We start from the raw sequence: 27,934 nt of genomic DNA, 5'->3' as shown, positions 1-27,934 counted from the left end.
TTTTCTGGAAGTAAATTAAAGGAAATGTTCAAGGTATAATACTGTGAGCAATGCAGTTTCATCAGCATGTTGTGGTCTTTAGAATAACTGAATTCTCTTCTGTATGCTTTGTTTTATTTTGATGTTTCAGTGCTTTTATATTTTTAATTCTGTAAAAAAGCAAATGGAAAAAAAAAGACATTCTCATAACATAATCCTCCAAAATAATTTAAGCATATTTCAATTTCATATTTAAGAAATATGAAATTGTTCTTTACTATGCAGTAAATGTGTCTACATGCCTAGCTTCAAACCAACACTGCACAAAGGCATAAATGACAAAATGTGCATTATGAGGTCAGAAAGATAGTCATCCCTATCATATTTATGCTGAAACACTTTGTGCAAGTACATAAGGAGTAAAATTGTGCTATTGTGTAATTTCATTAAACTCTATTTTCACCCCTCTATGGAAGTCTATGGCTATATCATTTGAGAAGCCTACTGTAGTTTATATAGGCTTATCATATAATACAAAAGTAGCATTCTAGAGACTTCTGGAAACTACCTAGCCATTTTGGGTTTAGTGATTTGGAAAAGATGACAGAGATGATCTTGACAAAAAGCTAATGGCCCAGAATAGTTATACTCAGGAACAGAGTGAGCATGCTTTGAAAAATATATGGTTGCCTTGTCATGTTTAAACATATGTCTTACATGTGCTCACCTCATCTTTTTCAGCTGTGAGGAACTTACTATAGACCTAAACCATGCTTTCAATCTAGGATAAATAATTACTGAAAATGTTGTTGTGAAATTGTTGTATAGCTTTAATTTACAGGACTGTGATTTGGTCTCAAAAAGTTAGAAAAGGGACAATTGGAATTTCTCTTGTGTATCGTAACTCTATTCCTTAGGAATTTAATAATAATTTCTTAAATGTTAATAATTTATAATTTACTAAACTTGTATGCTGCTAACTCTCAATGACTCCATGAATTTAGACTCAAATATTTCTCCTATTATATTATTTTTCATGTCATTCTTTTAATTATCCTAATATTACAATATTCTAGTATTTTCTGTAATAAATTTCAAATGCTTTCCCAAAATGATCTGCTGCAATATTAGCTGGGATTTCTGCTTATTTCTATTCTGCAACATCCTTACCCTTTAACTCTTAGCATCTGTTCAATAGTGTCCGGGAGAGGAGTGCCATAACTTTCTGGGAGAAACAGGGTCAGGATTCCTGCAAGCACAGTTAAACTTCCCATTAAGATGTAGGGAAGAAATCTATCATAGGCACCTAGTAGAAAGGAGAAGTAGCAATGAGTTACTCATGTCCAGATTGCTTAACAATTTACATTTCCTAATATTGTGACTTTGAGGTATGGTTTATAGATTTATTTGGATCTGATCTGGAAGATGATCATGACTTCCTCAAAATGAAGATCAGAAATGGAGATCTCTATACATCTTTCCTAGCAGCAACATGTTATAAGTGTGTACACCAGAAACCAGTAAGCATTTGCTGTAATGCTAAAAAGCAGGACATATTATCTTGAGTTAGGAGAAAATAGGCAACTTACCAAGGTATACAAAATAAGGCGAGAGAATGCTGCCAATTCTGGAGGCCATTGAACTAGCTCCAACACCCATGTTTCTCACAATAGTTGGGTACAGCTCAGCAGTGTACACATAAACCATTGAGAAGGAGGCTGTGATCCCAAATTTTCCAATCATCACGAGGATGAGGGACAGAACACTGAGGTCTATAAGCAAGAGCCAAACAAAATGAAATTAAAGCTGCCAGTAAAACAATAAAACAATTGCCTGCCTTTTTATTCTTCTTCATTTATAGATAATCCTCACTTACCAAGTGCCTCATTCAACAACTGTTCAAAATTATGATGGTGCTGTCCCTAAGTAACCCAATCGCCACAATCACATGAATGCCATTACAGTCAGTGCACATTGCCCTGTGCCTGACCTTTTTCCTTTCACTGTACAGCAGAGAGTGGAGAGAAAAGGATTACATGAGAGTAAGATGGCACACAGTGAGGAAAATACTGGCAGTGTGCTGAGCATGCTCACTGTTGCCAGTGCCACTGGATTGCTTTCAATGTGTATTCTCCATCATGGGCCTGCTTACTCTCTTATAATCTCTTTTTCTCCAATGAATGTAAATACGAACATTAATTCCCTTATTGCTAATTATCCCGGTGCCCAAGTGAGCATTCCAAAGGGCAGGGAAGTGATTAGGAGCCTGATTAGTTTTAAGCCAGAAACTGATTAGCTTTCAGCCAACTATCTCAGCGCTGTGGGTGGAGGGGGGGGGCATTCCAAAGGGTGGGGGAATGGAGAAAAGGAAAGCAGTCATGGTCATGTGATTTTTCACTTAATGGTCATTTAGCTTAGTAATGGGGTTATCAGTCCCAACTGTTGACAGATAATGAGGAATACCTGTATTTTATTATACTTCTATGGTATATTAACTATTTGGTTCTGCTTCAGGCAAGAGCCTACTTTACCAGATACATCTACTGAATTAGATTTTCTATTTTTTTTTCCTAATTATGAAGTGGAACATCAAATGCAAAACTAATATATTAGTGTTCAATTGCCACTACAGTAAAGAACAAATAAATAAAAGAAATCAGAATTACAGCACATCTTTTTTTATACCACTAGAGCAGGGGTGTCAAACTTGCAGCCTGCGGGCCAGATGCGTCACATGCTGGCCATGCCCACCCCTGTTTTAGCAAAGGGGGAAAAGTTGCAATATGTCACATGACATCGCGAGTTTGATACCCCTGCACTAGCGAAACAAAATGAACACAAAATGTAATAGGTCTGCAACATATCTCTGTGTATCATAGCATTACTATGGAATATTAAAAAGACTTAGTTAGCTATCCCCATGGATTATATCTAAAAAATGTCAAGGAAAGCAGTCTTACGTGCAGGCACGAACTGAATGAAAAGAAGAACACAGCCTCCTAAGAACAAGACTCCTGCCATTGAATAACGCCGGGGCAGATGCTGAAGGAGCAGCCAAGAGATAGTATAAGCTGGGACTTCAATTACTGCTGAAAGGAAACAATTGAGGTAGATGTCTCCATGCAAGTTAGGGGTATCCAGAGAGAGGCCAAAGTAGCCTATGGAAATCACCATCCTGAAAGACAGATCTAGGTGATAATAAACATACAGGGGCAATGACACTATTCTGCATGGACTTGAGCTGTGCCATACAGGTAGACTTTGCAACCAGTGGGCATTTATGACTGTTGCATGACTGTTCCTATGGCCACATAAATTACCTTTGCGCACTTCACAGTCAGCTTCCAAAAAGCAAAGTCAATGGAGAATCCAGCAGTGAAATTGCAAGTCATATCCACATGGTGTCTCATCCAATGACCATAAGTGATTTGCTTAATGACCCCGGGGGAAGAAAGGTTGTGAGTCTGTTGTGGTCATGTGATGTTTTGCTAATGACTGCATCACTAGTGACAGAATTGCCAGTCCCAATTGTGGTTGTTAAATGAGAACTACCTGCATCTCTACTAGAGTGTTGCAATGACAGAATATTTATTATGTTATACACTTTGAGGTAATTTTCCATGTATGCACTTGTATTCCTTACTTTAGACCAGGGGTGTCAAACTTGTGGCCTGCAGGCCGGATGTGTCACGCACTGGCCACGCCCACCCATTTTAGCGAAGGGGGGAAAAGTTGTGATATGTCACATGACAATGTGTCGTTGAGAGTTTGACACCCCTGCTTTAGACTGTTGATACATTTTTATATTATTGGCAAAACAATTGCCTGTAAATTTCAGAGAGTAAATATTATTAAAAAAATTTTCCAGGGCTGTGCTCCAGTCATACAGAATAGGAAAGCGCCTTTCTCCCTTTGTTATGCACCGAAATCCAAGATGAGCACACAACTGAGTACTGGACATGTATAACTTTTGCTAAGGAGAAAAGATGATATAAATTGGGGCATGTATGTGTGCATGTGTTAATATACATCAATCTTTATTACAGTCATAAACCAGCATAAACAAACAATAATTATACATAGCTCCATATCTACAAGGAATCCTTAGCTGAACTGTCAGCTGAGGTATAAAATGGAAGGCCGTGGGCATTACATGAACAACAGAGAAAGGTGGTTTCTAGAGGCCAGCCACATGCTTAACAATTTACATGCTGAAATAGTGTAACTGTAAAAAGAGGCAGAACGTGTGTTTTAGTATTCTTTCACGTTCCAAGTCATTCAGAATACCTATAATTAGCTAACCAGGACAGACATAATAGTTTGTATGCGGAGAATTTAAACTTGCTCCTGGAAACAGTTCAACTAGGAAATCATCTGAGACTGACATACTCATATTAGGCAGAGAGATATGAAATCTCTAGAGTGGATGATATTTTGAAAGCTAATTTTCAAGGACAATGGTACTTGGGCTAATAAATGCTTAACATTTAGATCGATAAATAGATTTCCATGAGCAAGTCTAAGAAGTGTCATGCCCTTATTTATCTGCAAGTAAATAAAATAATTTCATGACATTGTCTTCTTGAAATCTGGACTTTGGAAATGTGGGCATTTTCTAGGAATTGATTTATCAGTTGCTTACCATAGAATCACAGACATGATAGTGATTGTTCGTATATTTTGGGTTCTCACTAGGTCCAAAATGCTGCAGGACTGCTGAACTTGGGAATTCAATTCCTGCAGCTAAATAAAATAATACATGCATATGAGAATCAAACGACACCTGTTGGCTTATAAGCAGATAACCTGCAAACATTACTTATTTGAAAAATACAGTATGTTAAGTAAACTGCTGCAAAATTGCCATAAATGGCATTGAATAATTTTCACATAAGAAGTACCTATTTTAGAATCATGTCCCAGTATCATGTTATAGAATCAATAACCAGCAATTTAATGAAAAGGGTCTGGAAGGCTTTGGACTTATAGGACAGAATATTTTAATTCATGTTATTTTTGTCCAAGCACAGGAGCATGGCAATAAATTATTCACAGATTCAATACACATGGTTACCTCAGCAAGATCAAATATTACTTCGGGGGCTATAACATGGTTCCTTTCCGCAGCTTTACGAATGATATCCTCTGCTTCTTGAATCCTTCCTTGAGAGAGAAGCCAGCGAGGAGATTCTGGAATGTACCTACAAGTATTTCAATACGTCAACAGAATAACTGGAATTGCAAACCTGATATGATATACATATCACCAAATATTTTTCCCACGTTATCAAGCAAATACTATTTCAGGAAAAAAGATGTCCATTAAGAAAATCTTTAGTCAGCTACGAATGCTTGGGTTAAAAATATATATACCCTCACATCAGAACTCTATCTTCTGGCCTGCTGCTGAGGGAGGCTAAGGCTGGATCAAAATGACCTGGAAGGAAACTAGTATTTTTCATCAGACAACTGCATTAAGTCCTCTTCTGAGTGAATGTTTTATGTCACATAGAAGAGGACTCTGAGAGAATTGCACAGCTCCAACTGGCTCACTGAAAGATTGCCTCTTCTATCCAGCTACAGGGCTCTGTGCCAGTGGGACTATTTCAGTTTTGCCTGCCAGAGAAAACTGGTTAACTGGGCATCCAGGAAGTTTTCCCTCAATGTCAATGTTCCCTTTTCTGGTCCAAAAATTACTGAAAGGACTGGTTGTCCTTAGTGGAGTATAGGGAAGAGAAGGATAACGAGGATGCCTCTTCTACTGAATTTTCTCTTTTCCTGTAAAATGTAAGTTGATTGTTTTGCTGATATGCTATTTAGGCATGAAAAATGCAAAGGTATAAATAAGATCATTCATTATTTTATAATGTCTGCAAATGTGATTTTTCTGGTTTACATCAGAAAGCTTTCAAAGGCATGAAAATGACCCACCGTACAGAGTGGACAAAAGTAAACAGGAGTGCAAGTAACACAGCATTACTTGCTCCTAATTTTAAAGGTGATGTGATGGAAACGTGACATTTGTGAGTTTGGGAAAAAATGAGCTCTCTGAGGAAAGGCCAATATAATAATAGAAACTCTGATCAGGCCTGTCGCTGTCCTGATGCTCCACCAATACCTTGGCTCTGATTGATTAAATTAGCTGCATCCAAGCATTTGAGATGGAGTGGCTAAATATATTTAAACTTGTTCTAGAAATAAAATAACAGATATCTCAAAATTTGAGGCACAGCAGCAGGATTCTAAAATATTTGATAGCTTGGAGTATCTTCTCCAATTTTTAATAGTACAATGGCACCATCTTGTGGTGTAATATTTTATATGCTTTTAACAAATTATCTGCACAGTTGTTCAATGGCAGCATTGTTACATAATAGCTTTTTTCTATTTTTTTAAAAACCGTTTTTTGGAATTAACTCTAAACTCAGAAGAATGATTTGATTGAAGATCCTGCTGAATAAACATTATTACAATGTATCTTCTACATCAGACTACTGCCAAATAATAAACAAACCAAGATAAAAAATCATAGAACTGCAAGAGATCTCAAAAGGTCATCCAAATCTGTATTCACAAAACACGCTTAATTAATTAGTTACAACCTACAATGCATTTACAGCATAGCTTAGTTTTTTTTAGAAAGTTTGGAAAAATGGATCCACTTGGTTAATTTCCAATTCATTATAGCAATAGCGATAGCACTTAGACTTATATTCTGCTTCATAGTGCTTTTACAGCCCTCTCTAAGTGGTTTACAGAGTCAGCATATTGCCCCCAACAATCTGGGTCCTCATTTTACCCACCTCGGATGGAAGGCTGAGTCAACCTTGAGCCAGTGAGAATTGAACAGTGATAATAGGTAGTCCTCAACATACAACCACAACTGGACCTTGAATTTTGGTTGTTAAGTTGTTGTGGTTGTTAATTGAGAGGCCCACATGACTGCTTTGCTTAATGACCACAATCCTCGCTCTCTCAGTTGTGGTCATTAAGTAATCACGTGGGTCATTGAATGGATGGAGTGAAAGAACTGTCAATTGAAAGAGGGTAGGCATGAGGTAGCCATGAGTGGAAAGGAACGTCTGTGGTGGGTTGGAGAAATGAAGCTCAGATCCCAAAGATCTGAGCTCCCTTTCTCCAGCCCACCACAGGTCTTCCCCTTCACGTGCTAGCCTTTCTACTCTTCAGAGACATCGCATTTGCTAGCTTTCTAGCCAGAAACATTGTAAGAGATGGCACTCTTCTTATGATTATCCTGAAAGTTAGAACGATCCTCTTTTTATCCTTCAGAAATATTGTGTTTGCTAGCTGTCTGTCTGCACCTCATATCTTAAGAGTTTGACACACCTGTCAGCAGCTGCACAAAAAGGCAAAAGTAAGTGGATCTGGGTCTGGTGGGGCAGGGAGAGGGACTGCCACACCAGATGTGGTGGAGCGAGGCCTCCTGTGTTATAGCAGCTTTATGAGTGCTGGCAAGACGGGTGGGTGGTTGAGATAGAAGGGAAGACATGAGGGTGGGTGGGTGGGGGTTGCAGCGTCTCCACAGTTGTGTTTGAATTTCAAAATAGATCCTATGATTTTTTTATGTTACCAACCAGTATACTGTAGAAATATATTAATACAAAGGTTATTATTAGATACAAAAATTAAATGTGGAACACTGTTTTATTGCTAGATGGATAGTAAAAATGAACTGTGTATCAGAAAATACAGTATTTCAGCTGGACTTTTATATTTTTAAAATGTGCAGTGTGCAGGGCTGTCAAACTCCTGGCCCGCGAGCCGGATGTGTCACACGCTGGCCATGCCTGGTTTAGCGAAGGGTGGGAAAGTCCCGATACATCATGTGACGCCACCGTGATGACATGAGTTTGACACTCCTGTCCTAGAGCATGACTATTGCTTATTATTGTAAAAAATGCTGCTAAATCCTTTCCAATAAGGTGAGCATGAACCTAATCTGGATGAATAACAGATTGTGCTAGACCAAATTTGAGAGAAATGCACGTTTCCCAAGTCATTCTCTCTTGCGGGCCTTTTTCTTAGTCTGAAACTTTAGGGGAATGGGTCAGAAATTTAATGCACTAATGCTCTTCATTGCACAATTGCATTCACTTGCATTGCATTCAAATCTTAAATCTTTCTTAACAATGTAACTTATTTTTGTTTCCTTAGGAATCCAATCCAATTTAGCCATTTTTGTTTGGAACAGATTGCTTATTAGCAAATAAGTAGCAAAATAATCACTTAGTATTACTATTTCATTTATAAATCAAAAACCAATTATCAAGATTAGCTGGTACCCATTGTACCTTAATTATGTCAATTATCACAATTAACACAAAGGGTATTAGTTGTCATTAATTTGGGAAGGGCAATGGGGACTTCAAAACAGTAAACACTCACCACCACAATGGAAAATATAACAGCCCAGGAATAGTAAGAGCCATTAACAGCAATCGCCAGTCTCGAATGAAGTAAGCACCCAGTGGCAGCATCATGTAGCCAAATGCATAAAATATGCAGACACCTAATGTGCCATATATAATGCGGATGGATTTGCCAAGAATTTCTGCACCTGTTCAAACAAGGGAGAATGAATTAACACGTTTGCTGTAATATACAAACCAATTATTTTATGTACTAAATATGGGAAAAAACTGATAAAAAATACATTGAACTGTTGCTTCTTCTGTGAGTTTATATGCAGGTAGCCTTCAACTTACAACCACAATTGAGTCCAATATGTTGTTAAGTGAGAAATTTGTTAAGTGAGTTTTGGCCCATTTTACAACTTTTCTTGCCACGTTTGTATAAGTGAATCATTGCGGTTCTTAAATTAGTAACATGGTTGTTAAGTGAATCTGGTTTTCCCATTGACTTTGTCAGGAGGTCGCAAAAGGGGATCATGTGAGTCTGGGACATTGCAATTGTCATAAATGTGAGTCAGTTGTCAAGCATGGTCAATGTAAATCATGTGACCATGGGGATGCTGCAAGGGTCGTAAGTGTGAAAAAATAGTCGTAAGTCACTTTTTTCAGTACTGTTGTAACTTTGAACAGTCATTAAATGAATTGTTGTTAAGTCGAGGACTACCTGTATGTCAACCATTCTTACTTGAGGGAATGCAGAATCAGTTCAGATCTGAACTGATACTTTGGAGCCAGCCTGAACACTCTTGCTCTACCTGTCAGCCGCTCTTTCAAGGCACAACCTTTTGGTAGTTTGTATTATAGGTGCACAGAAAACTATGTACTTTGTGTTTAGAAGATAATATGCAGTGATAGCAGGTTGTGAGCATATATTACTACCATGTTGTCACTGATTCTCCAGAACCTGCAAAGCTACCGCATAAGCCCAGGAAAAGGTTCTTTAAGCAGTTGCTGACAGATATAGTGATGATACCCGTGCTGGATTTGAAACATGTTTTCCCACAGATAAATGCACTCACATACTTATATAGGGACAAATAAAGAGAGGGATAAGACATTCAGAGAAATTAACACTCTCTATAGGAAGATTCAGACATGGGAATAGAGGACGAAAGAAGACCCAGGTGCACATCTACAAACACATTCATAGGAAAGAGATGGAGGAGAGGAGATTGAATCACAAAGATAAAAAACATTTTCCATAGGAGAAGAATTCCTCCTCTCCTGCAAACCGTTGAGCAAGCTGTTAAAAAAAATATTAATATTTAAATAAGGAGAAATAATCTACCATTGCTGAAAAATGACTGGAGAGGTTGAGAAGCTCACCAATTGGCAAGTGTATTATAATCATCAGGGCCATTAGTGAGGAATAAAATTGTTCCTTCCAGCTGACGTACACTGAATGTTGTTAGGGAGGATAGTGCATGGTCAAAACATCAGAAGAGTTTAAGGGTATCTCATATCAGATGCTCATTCTAGTTGTATACAACAAATATACATGTTAAATGCAAGTTTAAAACAAGAAGGTTGGCTACCAGTTCTACTTTTATCAGATACATTTTTAAATTATGTTCTGCTTAGCAATGTTAGAAATACTGTTGTGGAGAAGACAGAAAGAAACTAAAGATGCCCCTCACTGAGCCAGTGAGTCAGGCTATTGAGAATTTCTGTTTGCATAAAGACAATCACATACCAAGAACAAACGCTGCCACATAATTAGATATTTGACCCATTCCAACAATAAGAAAGAGAACAGAAAACATCTCCCAGCTTGTTGAGAAGACCTGGATAAAGCTAAAGGCAGTCTGGATCCCCATTGTTACAAACAGCACATTCTTCCGACCAAATCTGTAATGAGACAAAAATAACAAAAGCAAATCAGACGGCCAATGAACAAGAGTTTATGAAAAAAATGAACAGACAGAGACCAGCTAATTAGCATCAGAAAGAGATGCCAACTTTCAAACATATGAACAATGCTATACATGATACAAATACATGAAGACAGCAGTGGAATCTTCTTATGAAATTTCAATAAAGTTTTAAAGGAAGAAAGATGATGATAAAGATTCTTCGTACAAGTTTAAATCTAATGCGTACACAAAAAATATGAGGAAACAAATGGTTGGATTTTAGACCCTTAGAGCGACCAAAGGGTTAGGAAAAGGAAAAATGGCATTCCTAGTGGCAGCCTCTTCACCCTGGAAACAGATTACACTCTGAGGTAAGGCTATTCTCCCTGCTTGATTGTTTGGAAAACAGAAGAAATACCAACATCTATGGAGATTCTCAATCATACAGGTCATGATTGTTCCAAAGGCGCTTTTTCCAAAAGGCAATTGAGCAGCTTCTTTGATGAAAAGCAAAACATTCTCAAAGAAAAAAGCAAAAAAGCGGAAAAAGCACCTTTGGGACAACAAATACCAACCTTTTCTTCAAGTCTTTTGTGGACTTTTTACAAAACAGTACCAGATTTTAAAGATTTTTTAAAAAAGATGTTAATATTTTATTTGCACACAAAAAAATTGTGAACTGCTGATGTAAACAGCATACCAATAATTATAAATGAATAAATGTTATCTAATTAGAGATAAATATATAGTGCTGGGGAAAAAGTGACATCCTGAAAGAGTTGTGCATGAAAATAATAAATACAGAGCTTATCATACATATTCTTTACCTGTCTGAGAGCTGCCCAGATATAAAGGATCCCAACAGCACACCCACGAACAATAAGGAGACAGTTAGTGGTGCTTTCCAATCATTGTCACAAACAAGTTTCCACTGGAAAAAAAAAGAGGATTAGCATTTTAACTTGTTTTAAAATATCCGTTTTTAACTTATGATAACATTATTTTCCCAACAACCATTCCAAAACCTATTACATTATTAAAAATGTTTACAATTATTTATTATTCTCATTGTCATATGAAAACAATTCTCTTAAATTCTTATCTGTTAAGGCTAATTTATATTATGCATTCACAAAGTAGGGAGAGCAATTATACAAATAGTTAAACAAATATTCATCAGAATTTTGGGATGACGACGACAAATCAGCCATATATTGGTTATTCATACAAGGCCTTGGCTTTTAACCTCTGTTTGCTTTAAAACTGTTTAGTAGGTATACTGACCAAAATATTAGAGTAAAACAGTGTTCATCAACCCCATAAAAACTGCAACAACTACTACAGTGTGAAGTTTTTCCATTCATCTTTACAGGCAGCTATTTGTCTACACTCCATTTTACCACCATCTCTCTTTTTTCCATTTCTCCCCACTTGAGTCAACCAACACAATGAGCAAATTCAAACTTAGGCTATCTATTTCATTCTCCCATGATTGATTGGTTTATTTGAGTTTTTATTTTTGTTTTGGAGAGCCTCTAGTACAATTATAACTAGCTATTTTGACTACATAAGTGCCAACATTTGAAGAAGCAAGACTGCTATTTGTGTAGATGTCACACACATAAATTATATAGCCTGCTGGTCACTATGAATAAGTAGAAATTTTCCATTTTGAAAATAAACTGAATGTTAATGCTAGGTTTCCTCATTGTTTTCATAACAACATAAGGAGTTAATTGCTAGGCATAGCACACAAGCAGTGTTAATGATAGCAGAAATCAGTACTGCATTTTGTCCCACACTTTCAAGCAGTTTCTAGTGGTCATTTTAAGTCAGGTTTTTAAATGCCCAGAAAAGCAAAAGCCTTTTATTATGTCTAGTTAAAGCACGTAGTTTTGCACAAGAACAGAAAATGAACCAGATGGCTAATTTTTGTGAACTGTCTATACTGTATTAAAATCACCTTTGAATGACATTTATTTGGCAGACACAGATCAGATCAGTGCAGATAAACAAAGGGTCAAGAAGAAAAAATAAAATAAAACATGAAATGCTGTAACCTGAGGCCAAATTTTTACAATATTATATGACATATACAACTTATTTAATTTTGGCTTTGCACATGGTGTGAATATAGCCAATTAATTCACAGACCATGTTAATGGCTTTATATGTTCTAAAAAGCCAACCAATTCTAATTTATTCAATAAAACAAAATTAAACAAACTGAGACTTGGCTTGGTACAACATGTGGATTCAATCTATGGTATATTCCTAGTGATTATAAACTGCAGTAGAAAAACCAGCTTTTATAATGTCACAAATTATCATCTATTGTCACATGAATAAAATGTAAATACTGAATATTCCAGAATGAAACAAGCAAAATGGGTTAAATTGTACATTGTTACTTGATTCAGTTCCCCAATTTCGAAGAATAGGTGGAAATAATAAATATTTCTCTGACAAGATTTTACAAATATCTTTCAGAACAGCAGAACTCCATCACTTTTATCATCCTGGGACTGACTAGCGGAACAATATTAATTACCATTGAAGTTATTTTTGCACAGGGAGATTCCACCACTACCATGCAAATGCAGAATTATACTATGACAGAGAAATGTTGCTTGGACTGAATACACTACTGTATAGCATATCAGCTCAGGCAAGAATTATTTTCATTCTCTAATGCTTTCCAAGATAGGTTACTGAAGGTCACTGACCTAGGCTGCCCATTTATTATAGTACTATATTTAATATTCCTTTTTTAGACACAATACACAAGATATAGAAGATTGTAGTAAAAGAAAACTTAGCCATAGTTCTCAAATCTTCATTTACTAACACCACTGGTGTTCTGAAGGGACTTGAAGACCTGGCTCTTTCCCTAGCATTTAGCAAGAGTAAGCCAAGCCCCTTTGGATAGTCCTTTTTTTTCTGTTCGTATCCAATTTCTTTGATATTTGCTATCGTTTATTTATTTACTTGTTTGTTTGTTGTAATTGTTTAAAAATGTTTTTACTTGTGAACTGCCTAGACTTGGTGCGAGTTGGATGGTACACAAATTTAATAAATAAACTAACAATTCAAAAGGGCTAAATTCAGAGATGATGCACAGGAGTATGCAGGTCAGTCAGTCAGCCCATCAATCAATTTTATTGCGGTCTCAGGGCCAATCACAACACAAGATTCATCTTCTTAGTCAGGAATTCAATAATGACAGAGAAGGAAGAGGACACTGAACAGTTGAGGTCATATTTAACATAGTATGTAATGGCATGACACCAAAATGTGAGGTAGATTACTCAGCCTGTGATATTCACTTAGCCTAGCAAATACTTGGGGATTATATTTATAACCTCCAACCACATTCAAATGAAGTAAAATGTATCCAAGAATATTTGGTGACAGAAAAAATGTTTAATTTTGCTTTTTTATAATCTTTTAAAAATACAAATATTGTGTTTTTTATTCAAATGTGATATTTGATTCCACTCCCCCCAAACACTAGGGGAAAATACTTTTTATGGACTCAGTTGGATTTTGGAAAAATATTTTTTGACTTCCTTGCTTTTGACAATGTATATGATAATGGCCTGAAACATGTTCATCTGTGGGTCAATTAATAATACAATCTACTAGATCATTGCTTCTGCAATGAAAAAATGCATTTAAAATAAAATTCACTTTTTGGAACCGAAGATGAAACAAATTTGTTTGACTAAAAATGTGAGGTAAGGAAAATCTCTTGCATCCTGCTTATTTATTTATCAAATAATTTTTATCAAATTTATCAATTTTTTAATCAAACTTATATAGCTACCCAAACAAATATACGTACCACTTAATCTTTACATCAGAAATGGGCTGTATGTGACCCTCCATTTAATGTTCAAGTCCCATCAGCCTTAGCTAGAATGCTAATTGGGAAGACAGAAGATACCAAAACTCCTAAGTAGTCCAGACAAAGAAAGGAGACTTGAAAATGGTTAAGACTATCAGCTTTTCTCATCTCATCCCAAAAACAGCTGTTGAAAAGCAGCTGTAGAGGTTTTCAACTTTTCTCTCTTTCTTACCGTTTTATGTAGAGCTGTGGGATTTTGGTTGTAAAGCTTTTAAATAGTATTTTTCATTTGTTTTCAGGAATTCTGAACTGCAATGATTGTAAACTGCTTTCAAACACTTTTGGAGCAAACTGAGAAATGAAAACAGTAGTCAACTGGAGATGCCTGCTAAGATTTTAGTGTTCAACATTATTTTTCTTGTTTATCAAACAGCTTCAAAGAATCTCATAAAATTCTCGAGTGAATAACAGATATAAATGTGTCGGTCTGCTCTAGGTTAATTGTCAGGTTCATGTGGAAAATGCAGATTGTACACATGCTGGTATATGACCAAATAAAGAAATGTGTCTGTGTGTGTGCGTGTGTGTGCAGATTGTATTAACAACACCACAAACCAATTATTTCAGTGTTAAATGCAATTGAACTTAATTGGCCACTCTTAAAAGAATGCCCATAGGAAACCTAAAATATGGACACACTAACTGTCTTATTGGGTCAGAATTTATATCCACTGTGTTTTATTTGTTGACATTTTTAAATTAACTGAATGAACAAGTATTATCTAATATGGGTACATCATGTATACTTTTGAAGTTATCAGGAACTTGACAGGACACTTATTTGATCAAAATCAAAGATATAATGGCCGCCCAAGCTGAAAAATTAATAGTTCCATGATTAAATGACATTCAATTTAAAACAAACTATAATCTTTTAGTTTTCAACAAATCTTCTAACTAGAGCATGGCAAACTTTCCATGGGGGTAATAAACAACATTTGTTTACTGTTAGTAAACATTAGTAAAACAGTGGGATGCATCACATGTTCCCTATACTGGAAAGTTGTAAGAATCACAATGTACATCAGTGCTCTAACCTGCAGAGGCACGTGTGATTAATGATCTTGCAGTCTTGGCATAAAAGAGTACACTCCGGAATTGAGCACTGTCTCAGAACTGCAGATTTCTTACAAAGATAAATTATTACAAACAGCAAACAAAGACAAAATCCAAATCTGTTCAAATGGATACCAGAAACAATTGCAGCTGCTTTTCAATAAATATAGTTAATTTTTAAATCTATATTTTCTATTTAGCCACTGTCTGGAATTTTCTGAGAAGATTAAAAAAAAATAAACATCAGAAAAGTTAAAAAAACAAAACAAACAAAAATCTGGTTGAATAAGCAAGACAGGTCAAAGCAATGTAATAAATATAAAAGTCTTAATCCTGGTACAGGTAGTCCTCGATTTATAACAGTTCATTTAGTGACCGTTCAAAGTTATTTTTATTGATTTATTGTAGCTTTCATCTTACTTTTAAGTAATATAAAACCTGCCTGAATATTGTTGCTTTAGTATGAATCTAGAAAATGCACTGCAATATGCTATTAATGGGAAAATGACCAATATAATTTAATAATCCAGCTAGAGTCAGAGTCTCCACAGGGTAAGAGCTAGAAAGATAGGCTAGAGAAATCACAGGTTAACTGGAATCAACAGAAACATTTGGGACAGGAAGGTGAAAATCAAAAGGCCAGAATCAGAATAATAGTCAAAGGCAGTTTACAAGGACAAAACATTATTACTGTACTCACACAACAAACAGTTTGAAGTGAGAAGGTCAATTGACAAGATGAGGTACTTTTTTTTTTTAAACAAACCTTAGCCAGTTGTCTGCCTTAAGAATTACAGCTCCATGGAGCAAAAGGTAAATGTTTGCCGATAGCTGCTCTTTTTTAAGTCCTTACTTGGCATTTCACAGAAATTGGAATTTAGAATTTCAATTTACAAAGCATGTGTGTAATCTCCAAGCAATGACATTATTTAAACAATGTGTATCTTTGTGTTTGTTAATATTTATAAAGACTATCAATAATGCCAATAATTAATCTGCGAAAGTCATTTTGAAAATGTGTAGAATATTGCTTTAAGGCTTCTGAATTAATATTGATTGGATTAATAGAAAAAATGAGGTAACAAAATCCAGGTGGCATCATCAGGATTCTTAACTAAATATATAGCATTTATTTTCTTGAATAAGTCCTAGGTTTTGCAATACTGAAAAAAAAAGAAGCTAAATAAATATAAGCTATATGAAGGTAACTAACACAAGATATATTATTAGTTGTTCATTAATGTGAAAGTATGAAGTAGATCTCTGCTAGGAAAATATTAACAGCTTCATTCCACTGAGAAGTTTACATATTATTCTAAGTATGTAAGGGAATCTATCCCATGAATAACTTAGAAAGTCTCTTAATCCCCAAACCATGCTTACATGAATTTCTTTGAAAGATGGTAATTTCATAGATTGAAGGCTTTTTCAACCTTGAGATTGTGTTTATATTACATTTCTAAATCCTAAACAGATAGGTCACTTCAGAAGAATGCCAGATAATGAAAGATGGCACAAGGCTGAATTCTCAACAAAATCCTATGAGACACTACAAGGCAAGAAAAGAATAGTAGTATAGTATAGTATAGTATAGTATAGTATAGTATAGTATAGTATAGTATAGTATAGTATAGTATAGGATAGGATAGGATAGGATAGGATAGGATAGGATAGGATAGGATAGAATAGAATAGAATAGAATAGAATAGAATAGAATAGAATAGAATAGAATAGAATAGAATAGAATAGAATAGAATAGAATGAAGAATTTTTGGAAAGACAAGTCTTACCACATAGGGTGAATCTCCTCCAATCCTTGATGAAAGCAAGTTTTATGCAAGGACTTTTTAAAAAAATATTTTGGAATAAACAGAAAAAATTTAGAATGTTGATCTGAAAAGTTATAAACAGATTAAGGAATCAGATGGACTTGAAATAAGATTTTCAAATTAATTAGGAAAATATTTTCTGGAAAAAGATTGTGGATTAAACAATTAAACAAAAAGATGATAAGATGGGACTTTGATACTTGGACACTAGAAGGAACCCAAAGGAACTAGATTTAAAATGAAACCAGCTAAATTCTTAATAATTAAAAGAGAAATGTTATCAATGAAGAATGATTTGGAAAACTTTCTTATCTTTGTCTTACAAAAGAGATGGGATAAACATATGAAGAAATTCCTGACAAAAGACAAAGAGAAACTGAAAAGCAATCACATTTGGGACATTATACTTGTTGTTTCTGCCAACTCTTAATGGATTTTTCTTAATGAGGATTTTTCAGAGCTTTACAAATTTGTTTTAGATAAGAATATCTGCTGGTCTCCTTTGGAAATAAGGCTTAGAGGAGTTCTCTGACCAGGCAAAGATGGGTTGTAGGGAATCTAAGTGGAAGTCTGAACACAAGATGACTGGAAGATGACTGGAATCCCTGAGATCCAATTTACATATCTTTTCTCTAAATCCTGTGATGTTAAGATGGAAAGAGCTTGGAAAACTGGGGTGACATTTTACACTGTATGTCTAGAAGAATTTCAGATTCCTATCACTTATCCTTCAGAACCAATGGATATTTACCGTGATTGGATAGATGCTTATGAGGCAGTAATCAATAACAGCAACTGTACTGTACTGTACTGTAGTTTATTGGAAGTTAAATAATGTTTTTTAATTCATTTCATAATACATTTGAGATACAGCTGAAATGACTAGGAAATTGGTGACCTTACATTTAAATGCAAAATTCATATTAGAAATGTAACTTGTTTTCATTTGGTACCTAAGAAGGCCACATGACCATGGAGATGTCTTCAGACAACGCTGGCTCTTCGGCTTTCAAATGGAGATGAGCACTGCCCCCTAGAGTTCGGAACGACTAGCACATACCTGTATGTGCGACGGGAACCTTTACCTTTAAGAAACTCTTACTGAATACATAATGAGAAGGGATTACAACTGCTTTTCTCATAAAAATCACATTTATTTCTATAATGTTCAGTACTTTTGAAGCATAGGTTTTAAGAGAGATACAGGTGGAGTTTGTTACAGAACTGCAGTCCAAAAAGATTTAGTCTTTAGTCTTTAAAAATTGAAGGCTGAGGAGTATGAGCAGGTTCGGAACACTGATCTGATTTGTAGATTCATCCAAGTTATGTTTTAATTAATGACAGTTTACTGAATAAACCACAATTGGCTAACTTCATGGAACATGCTAAACCATAAACCAGTTTACAAATCAAAATTCTAGGTTTATATAAGAAAGCAAGGCATAATGTGATGTGGTCATGATAAGTGTATATACTGTGTGAACTCAAGTACTGTGGTTTATTCAATGCACTGTGGTTAAGTGAACAATGGCTTAAAACAGTGTGTGAACCTGATACTCTGTCACATAACTCATCCTCAAAAAGGAGGCATTTCCAAATAAATGCTAGAAAATATAGAATGCGGATTTAAGAAATGGAATGCAATTTACACCAAACTTACACCTAGATTTCATGGAAGGCTCATTCTCAAGGAGAGATCAACCTCTGATGAAATGACAAGGGAAGCTAAAACATGCAGCTCAGCTGGAAACAAACTGGCAAGAATGAATCAACAGATTAAGAGTTAAACAAACGTAAAACTAGAATTGAAAAAGTGGGTGAAAGGTTATATATACAACTTACTCAACTTCTTCAGGAACATAACAGCTTATATTTTAAAAGCGGTTAGAGTCAATAAAACTTTGCCAATGAAACACCAATTATAACAGGTTTTTAGAGAGTCAGACAAGGGGCAAATAAGCTTCTGCCAAACTTGTGACTGGTGAGAACACTCTTTGAACATATTATTTTTCAGTCTTTTAATCTAAACCACTGAGGATTAATTAGTAGTGTTCATTATTGTTTTATTATATTTTACCATTGCTTCTCTTTTTGTCTTTTTGTGTGAAGTCACGACCACACAGAGATTTTAGAAAATTGAACAAAATAGTTTTATTAATTAAAAGCAAAAATATTGTTTGGCAGGAAGAAGTATGGTGCCATCCAACCACACACACACACACACACACACACACACACACACACACACTTATGAAATCCTACTTACTAATTATTGAAATTGTGAATCGTTCATATCTCAGCCCATTATATATTGCTAAAATTATTTTATTCATTTGATTGTTTGCAAACCTTCAATTCAGTGAAATGATGTGCCATAGGGAAGCAATTTTTTAATCAATATCCCTCAAACGGTCTAACAAGAATATGTCCAAAGTTTGGGATCCATGTCTCCTATTGGATTGAAATTTGGCAAAGTTGTCCCTGCTACAGTGCTGCAGTCATCTGATCTTCATTTACAACACTCCCTGCCAGCTTCCTACAAGGAAAGGAAGCTTTCCTTCAAAGAGGAAGCTGGCAGTAAGTCAGAAGTTCCTCTGCTCCTACTGCTTTTTTGCCTGCCCATGGTTATTCTGCTTCCCTGTTTAGGTAAGGAAGTGTCCCTGAAATAATGACCCAGCTGGTCACGGGTTGTCTCATATTCAATAAAGCTGAGATACCCAGCATCTGATCTATAAAAATAAATAGGGTGACACATCTTCTACATCTAATGGAACACCTAATAGGACTGTGGAACATTTTGGAACTAATTCAGAAAAAACAGTGTACAAACATAGGACTTGTTTGTAATTCTTGAAAGAGCTGAATTCTTTCTCTTTGCAGCTGCTACATAATTCTGGCAAAAGATACAGCTCTTTAAAGAGCAGTAAACAGGCATTGCATTCATCTCCTATGCACAGCAAAGCTTCTGACTGCCCTAATACATAATATTTAGTAGATTTTTATCCCATCTGTATCACTTTATAACTAACTTAAGGCGGTGAACATACCTAATACTCTTTCCTCATCCTATTCTCCCCGTAACAACTCTGTGAAGTGAGTTGGACTGAGACTGGCTGGACCAAAGTCACACACCTGGTTTTCATGCTTTAGGCAGTATTAGAATTCCTGTAGTCTTCTAGTTTCTGGGCCAGTATCTTAATCACTATACCAAACAGGCTCTCTATAATTTAGAGCTCATATGGACTAAATGTTGATCTTATTATTTGGTAACCATAAATGGGATTACGGTCTAAAAGGATTATTTTGATAAAGGAAGGTGCAATATTTCAGTCTCAGATTTAAACCTACATTCAGGGAAGAGTTGTGGCAATTCTATGACCTATTCAATCTGTGCAACTTCCTGGAGAAATTTATGCAACAAGGTTTGTTTGAACATTATCTAAAATTCTAAACAGAAAAAAAGGCTTCAAAAATTTGGGCCAGATGTTGAATTAACAGTTAATACTGTGAGTCTCTATAGGTGAAAAAGCTAGGGTGGGGCTTTACTTTTTGAATTGGAATTTGTTAAAAGTATGTCTATAAAAAGCTGATTTCAGAATTTGGAGCTATCATTGAGAAGATATTCTAGGCTCTGGCCCTCTTACGTCTGATGTAAAGGAATCATGAGCATCTCCATAAGTACTGCATGGACAGGACAGGCCAATTCTGCTTGGAGGAGATGATTGTGATGTTTTCTATTTATTTGAATTTATTAGCTGCCCAACTCCAATGGACTGGACAGTATACAAAACTGGAAAATTCATAAAAACAGGTACAAAAGCAAACCAATTACCAGATCAGGCTAAAATAATCTTATAAACAAATCAAACAAAACAGGTTACTCTGAATTGTGAAGCAAATTCTACAACCTAACTTCCAGAGCTAGATTCCAACAGGAATGTGAGTCTTTCTGGTGCACATATTTGCCTAAAGCAAATTATTTTACTACTTGATGAATAAAATTAATGATTGGAATAGGATGATCTTCCCCCATACCTCAATATATTTATCTGGATCTTAAGATCATATTTAAAGAAGTTTACTCATCTCTTATAGAATGATATGGATGGCTGTCTAATAAGCGGTCTTTTTCAGTGCTGACATTCTTTTCAATTCTGATCTGTTCAAGAGCAACTTTTAAAAAAATGATTTAAAGTTTTTAAAAATATGATTTAATGCTTTTTAGGTCTTCTATTATTGCTGATCTTCTATTGAGATCTTCTATTTTAGATCTTGGGTGGCTAGACACACTTTGAAGGCCACCAAGGGAACTTACTGGTAAAGTACAGTATAAAAACACTATAAATGAATAAAATAGAACTGCTTCATTACCAGAGAAAATTTATTCAGGAGGATTTATATACATATACATATACCTACACACACACACACACACACACACACACACACACACACACACACACATATGTTCCAGGCAATCATCCTTAAATTACTAATACAATCTTCTGCCATAAATCTGCATAATTTGTTTTGTCAGAAGTGTAACAATTACTTTTAAGCCCAATATTAATTGCAAACATACAACTGTTGTAATTGAATTATAACTTGTTTCTATTTGACAAATTAAAAAGAAGGTATCTTAATACATGTGTGTGCAGCTTAATGTATTGTACAATGTAATGTAAATACATAAATCATAGGGAAGCCAGGATGAGAAATATAGTATTTCCATTATTCCACAGCGCTCACAGGATTGTGTAATGTACTTCCCCCCTTGTAAAATTCACAACTCTATAAAAATAGTTTTCAGCTGCCTTACAGGATGAAACTTGAAAGACATTAAAAGATGAGGCAAACCCTTCCCAGCCTCTATTCCATACCTGAAGTAGTATGAGATTTATACCTTATGTATAGAAGAGGAAAAATAACAGGCAACAACAATTGAGAAGCAATGGCTGCATTAATACTGTGGAATGGAAATAGCCTAATTTGTTAAGAATGCTATTTGAGAAAAGTAATGATGAATTCCAAGGGCAAGTGGAATGTTCAGAATTCCTGAATTTTATTGGAAAATTTTAGAGATTTGAGAATCCTGCATTCTATAAATTTGTGTGCAAGACACAGGGTGGGGGTGGGGGATCCAAATTAAGTCAGCATACCTCAGCCTGAGGATAATAGGAAGTTGCACAAAGCTAGTCAGACTTGCAACCCTGTCAAGATCCGACGCGGAGGGTGCAAAAAAGCTGAATGGAGAAGGAAAAGTCACACTCATCTACCACCCGATTTTTATTCCATCTCGTTGTTAAGAAGCTCGAGGAGGCGATAACTTTTCCGACCCGCCCCCCTCCCCTAACACACCCACGTCTGCCCTTGCGATGCAGCCTCTAAGTCACCCTACAAATGTCAGGCTGAGCGGGGACTGAATCCGACTATCTCTCCTCCTAAACTAATATCTCCCAACACCGCCCGGTTGATGTTGATCTCTTGGGAGGCCGTCACGCTGCCGAGCCCCCTTCCTCTACCTCTCCCCCCACCCCGCAGCCCCAAAGTCACCACGCACCTGCCTACCTCGGTGACAATGGTGTTGTCGTAATACTCTCGACTGAACTCCCAGCCGTCCAGGCACTCCTCCTGCCCCACCTGGCTGAGATTGACATCGCGGCCGGGCTCCAGGTTGCCGGCCGAGAAGTTGAGCAGGGCCTCCAGACTGTAGCGGCTGCACTGGCTCCGCACCTGCCGCCCGCTGCGCTTCTCCAGGGGGATGCTGGCGTTGAGCCACGCCGCGCTCAGGTTGACGTTAGCGGGCACCCGGCACCAGTGCTCTGGGGTGGCGGCCAAGAAGACAGCCGACAGCCCCGTGTAACCGTTAGGGATGATGCTGGCGCTGAGCAGGAAGAAGATGAGGCGTTGGAAGGGGCCCCATTCGCCCAGAAAGGCGGTGGCCTCGTCGTAGTTGAACATAACTGGCGACAGGCAGGCAGGGCGAATGCAGAACGGCTGCCAAGGAACGGCCGCGGCCCGAGACGCCGCTCTCGTTAGCAAATATAGCAGCTCCTGCTGGCCGGGCAAAAGAAAACCCAGCCGGCCGCCGGCAGTAAATGGGAAGAAGCAGGGGCCGGTTCAGGAGGCTGGTTGTGGGTGTGGTTTGTACACAAAGGGCTGGAGCGCCTCGCTCGGCCCGCCGACGAAACCCGGCCCGCGTCTCTCTGCAAGTTCCCGCGCGGAAGAAAGGGAATCACCGCCCGCCTCTTTTCGGTTTTTTTTTTTTTTTTAGGCTGAAGGGCTTTGAGTTGATTATTAAACTCCGCCCCGGGAGAGCGAACGCGGAGAATTTTGCTTTAAATGTAAAAAAAAAACAAAAACAAAAACAAAAATGTACGTTGCTGTACCCATTGGTGGGTAAATAGGGGAGCTGTTCGGTTCAGGTTTCTCTCTGAGAGGGCAAGCAAACTTTTTAAACGGCTTTTTTTTTTTTTTTTTTTAGCATGTCCGCCTTTAGTCTGACAGGCTGATTGTGTAAAACGGATGCAGGCACAAGCAGCGCAAGGGAGTGTGACAGGCAGTGTGGCATTTTTAAAAAAATCACATTGTTTATTTAGGGCATAGGCAACCATATTTGCATAACGTACAAAACTAGGAGAATATCTAATAGATCTAGTGAACCAGCTTTGCCTCAACGGTTCCTCTGCCTCTGTACTGTTTAGCCCTGGATTTCTAAGAACAGTACAGAAGTTAGTTACCCAATTTCCTTACTTGCCTAGTCCCACGAACTATTCCATTTTATTTATTTTATTTAGGCCAATGAAATGCTCACACCAATTTCTGTAGACTTAGCAGGAAGCCATGATGTTTGTTTTGTTTATTGTTTCTTGGCATCACATAACATATAAATTGATACATTATGGCTTTGCACTATGACCACTGTGTTATGTTCACCAAATCATAGTTAAAATAAATTATCAGTTATCACTTTAAATTCAACCTTATGGCAATCTTTCCCAACCTAATTATACCCCCTCCCAAATATTTTGGAATGGACAATGATATTCCCTCCGTGTCCATTACCATATTCCAATACTGCACATTGGTATAAACTTTTATTTTTTAATAGAAAGCAATACAACAAGCAACAAGGACTGTTCTAAAAGCATTTGGTCCTACCCAATCCAGTCATTCTGTAGCTTTTAAAGTAGCTTTTAAATGACTGTTCTGAGGTTTATTTACTGTAGGTTTATTTTTAAAAATATACATTTAAACAAAAACAAAACATGTTACCCAAAGATTGATATTGTTCACAAATTACTATCAGATTTCCAAAAGTTTAGATTGGGGTGTCATAAATACTTACAAAATTGTTTATATTCTCAATTCTTAATGCACTTTTGTTACTCAGATTTACCAGTTGCTATACAAAATTTGTTTAGAGCAATGAAATCTGTGATGATGATTACTACTGAAATGACTCATATCACAATTTATGTGACGTTTCTCCACAAGAGGGACGCGGTGGCTCAGTGGCTAAGACGCTGAGCTTGTTGATCAAAAGGTCAGCAGTTCAGTGGTTCGAATCCCTAGTGCCGCATAATGGAGTGAGCGCCCTTTACTTGTCCCAGCTTCTGCCAACCTAGCAGTTCGAAAGCACGTAAAAAATGCAAGTAGAAAAATAGGGCATTCTGCGCGCCTTGGCGTTTAGTCCACATGACCACGGAAATGTCTTTGGACAGCGCTGGCTCTTCGGCTTTGAAACGGAGATAAGCACTGCCCCCTAGAGTTGGGAACGACATATGTGCGAGAGGAACCTTTACCTTTATCTTGTCCACAATGCAGTGAAATTATTGAGTAAAATGTTCCAGTTGAGTTACCCTACTTCAAATTCCAAAGCACTGAAGTTAGTATAGTTAAGCATTTTAATACAAGCTATTTAAAAAAAGATCAGGGTGAACTATTTTTTTTCTCAAACAACTAAATAAAAGTGTAAAATAAGCCTAGTATCCTCATAATCAAAAATTATTTTGAATAGACATAGATTAGTTCTTAACATTTCAGAACCTAAAATGAGCCAGGAAGATTATTTATATATTATGTTTCTTTACAGGTAGTCTTCGACTTATGACCACAATTGAGCCCAAAATATATGTTGCTGAGGCATTTTTGCTCCATTTTACAATCTTTCTTGCCACAATTGTTATGTGAATCACTACAGTTGTTAAGTTAGTAACATGATTGTTAAGTGAATCTGGCTTCCCTATTGACTTCGCTTGTCAAAAAGTCGCAAAGGGGGATCACAGGACCTCGGGACACTACAACCATCATGAATATGAACCACTTCTCAAGCATCTGAATTTTGATCATGTGATCATAGGGATGTTGCAATGGTAAGTGTGAAAAAGTCACTTTTTTCAGTGCCATTATAACTTTGAATGGTCACTAAATGAACTGTTGTAAATCAAGGACCACCTGTATTCTCAAATCCCTCAGGACTACTGGTGGATTATATAAATCTAGTGGCAGAACATAAAATCCAACCATATAAGTAAAGCTAATTGAAGATTTTACTACATAATAGGCAAATAATAGGGTGGTATATATTTAAAACAAGGTGAATTAATTGTAAATACAAGTAGTAACTGAATAAATATCACTAATGAGGTTCCATAAAACCAACTGTCAAATCTTGGAGTAGCAAAAGCTTTTAAAGATATTTGGTTAATTACTTGACTAAAGGTTAAGTATGCACAATATGGGGGTGTGTGATACATGGCAATAATCAGGAATCCAGGTCAAAGCAACGTTCTAGATAACTGTGGTATTTCTTTTTGCTTGGAGCTGTTTTCTGACTTGGCCTGAATTCAGAAGTTAAACTAGGTAGGCCTGATTGTCCATGAATGGGATGTCAAAAGAACCTTCTAGAAGACAAAGGCAAATCATTTTGATGCTATGCCAGAAAAGCTTATGTAGACATGAGAAATCAAGTTTGAAGTAGACGGGGTATTTTTAGTGGAACAAAGGTAATGAGAATGATATGAGCAGCATGGCAGCTTCCTCACCCAAGCCCTGTACCTTTCCCAAGCCTTTTTCTATAGCCTCACATGTATGTACATCCCAAAGGGGCAGAATATGCATTTCTGCTTTTATCACTCTTAGCAAAAGCAGCAAAACTCTGTGAATCCTCCTGAAGGAGACTTTTCCTATATTGGATGCTCATTTTCCTTCAATCTTGAGTTTTACCAAGCAGAAACTTTAATAGGAGAAAAACCTTGGTTTCTACCTCAAAATATAATCTTGACATAACAAGTGAAATATGTGATCTGCTCAAGATTGAATTCAAACAATATGCACAGCTTTAACTCATGTTTTGCAAAGCACAATGTCTTGATTAAATTAATATGGAAAACCAAAACCAAGTTATATTGTGACTGAGTATGACGCATGAAGCATGAGGCAGGTAATGATAATAGACAAAAAATAATTACATATTTGTGCTTATCTGTAAATCAAATAGTGGCTGGGAGAATAAGAAAGGTTTTTTTAAAAAGGCAAAAAGAACTCTTACTACCCATGTTTTCCCAAAAATAAGACTTGGTCTTATATTTTGTTTTGCCACCAAAAAAGGCACCAGGTCTTATTTTTTTTGGGGGGGGGGTCTTCCAGTGACTCACCTTGCAGCGGCGGCAGCACCAACCGCTCTGCCCAGAAGCTTGCTGCCAGCCCACTTCTGTGGCCACTTGTTGCCACTTGTGCGTGTCAGCCTGGCCTCCCTTTTTTCAGGAAAGGCCTCTGTAGCTGAAATGGGCTCTGGATTGATGCATGTGGCCCTGGCCTCTGTTTCACCATCAAAGGCCCTCCTGGAAAGGCCTCTGCAGCCAATAACAGAGCTCCGGATCGATTCGGAACTTTGTTATTGGCTGCAGAGGCCTTTCCTGAAGGCCTCTGACAGCAAAACGGAGGCCAGGGGTAACGTGCACAAGTGGCTGCAGAAGAAGTGGGCCGGCAAGACAAGGCAGATATCGGTGTGTGTGAGACCTGGTAAGTAAGGCAGCTCCAACCCCCAGCTTCATTTTTACCCATGCATCTTGCCCCACCCCCTGCACCCCAGAGTGGGTGGGACGTTAATTAGGGCTTATTTTGGGGATAGGGATTATGTTGGGCACATGTGTAAAAATCAAGCTAGGATTTACTTTTGGGGTAGGTCGTATTTTCGGGAAAACATGGTACTCCCATATTAAAACTCAAGTCTTCTGTAGATGTTTTAATTAAATCAGAAAAGATGCATAATGAAAAAATGGATTTGTGATTAAATATAAAGCAGATCAAACAGATGCCATAGAATTGACAAGCCATTGAAGTGAACAGCTTGTTCCTTTTAAAATCAACTAGCAACAGCAGTCGAAAAATACATCACAGGCAGCACTTGATAGGTAAAGAAAAGTATATTGGATGAATAGTTCTTTCTTTTTACATATTTATATTCTTTATTTTTACAAATAGCTCAAGGCACTGAACATATCCAACACAGCTTCTTCTATTTTCCCCAAAACAACCCTGTGAGGTGGGTTGGATTGAGGGAGAATGACTGGCCCAAAGTCACTTTTCCAAGACTGACAGTAATATTTCAGATTTAGCTCCCTGCCAATATATAAATATGCATTCAAAATATATGTATACAGCCATATTTACTATGTAACATCAGACTGTTCCACTCATCTAGCCAATTGTACTGTTGCCACCTGTACATCTATCAGTTATATATTACGTGTATATGTATTCCAATTATATAGCAGGAGGGATTCAAAATTTAATTTCATTAAGCAATGAAATACAATATATTACTACAGTTAAATCTAACTCTTGTTTGCTATCTTGGAGTTGACCACCTGG

General features: G+C 36.8%; 1 protein-coding gene across 2 annotated transcripts; it reads right to left on the bottom strand.

Moving 5' to 3' along the window:
- Positions 1 to 61: 61 nt before the first annotated feature.
- LOC139309725 (organic cation/carnitine transporter 2-like) lies at positions 62 to 23,096 on the bottom strand. 2 transcript variants are annotated; one of them, XM_070933926.1, is made up of 10 exons: positions 22,625 to 23,096; positions 11,092 to 11,195; positions 10,105 to 10,259; positions 8,386 to 8,557; positions 5,054 to 5,180; positions 4,622 to 4,722; positions 2,940 to 3,154; positions 1,569 to 1,751; positions 1,150 to 1,285; positions 62 to 149 (listed from the first exon to the last, which is right to left on the bottom strand). In XM_070933926.1, the coding sequence occupies exons 1-10, from the start codon at positions 23,015 to 23,017 to the stop codon at positions 62 to 64; spliced, it is 1,674 nt and encodes a 557-aa protein (XP_070790027.1). In that variant the 5' UTR covers positions 23,018 to 23,096. The 2 variants fall into 2 exon arrangements, with proteins under 2 accessions (XP_070790027.1, XP_070790028.1); XM_070933927.1 differs by lacking the exon at positions 62 to 149 and having other exon boundaries at positions 1,146 to 1,285; positions 4,622 to 4,716.
- Between the last annotated feature and the right edge of the window lie 4,838 nt (positions 23,097 to 27,934).

The sequence above is a fragment of the Pituophis catenifer genome, unplaced genomic scaffold (genome assembly GCF_029215685.1).
Source record: "Pituophis catenifer annectens isolate HBS135680 unplaced genomic scaffold, rPitCat1.0.hap2 SCAF_2, whole genome shotgun sequence".
Classification (NCBI taxonomy): domain Eukaryota; kingdom Metazoa; phylum Chordata; class Lepidosauria; order Squamata; family Colubridae; genus Pituophis; species Pituophis catenifer.
This window is presented reverse-complemented; position numbering and strand designations above follow the sequence as displayed.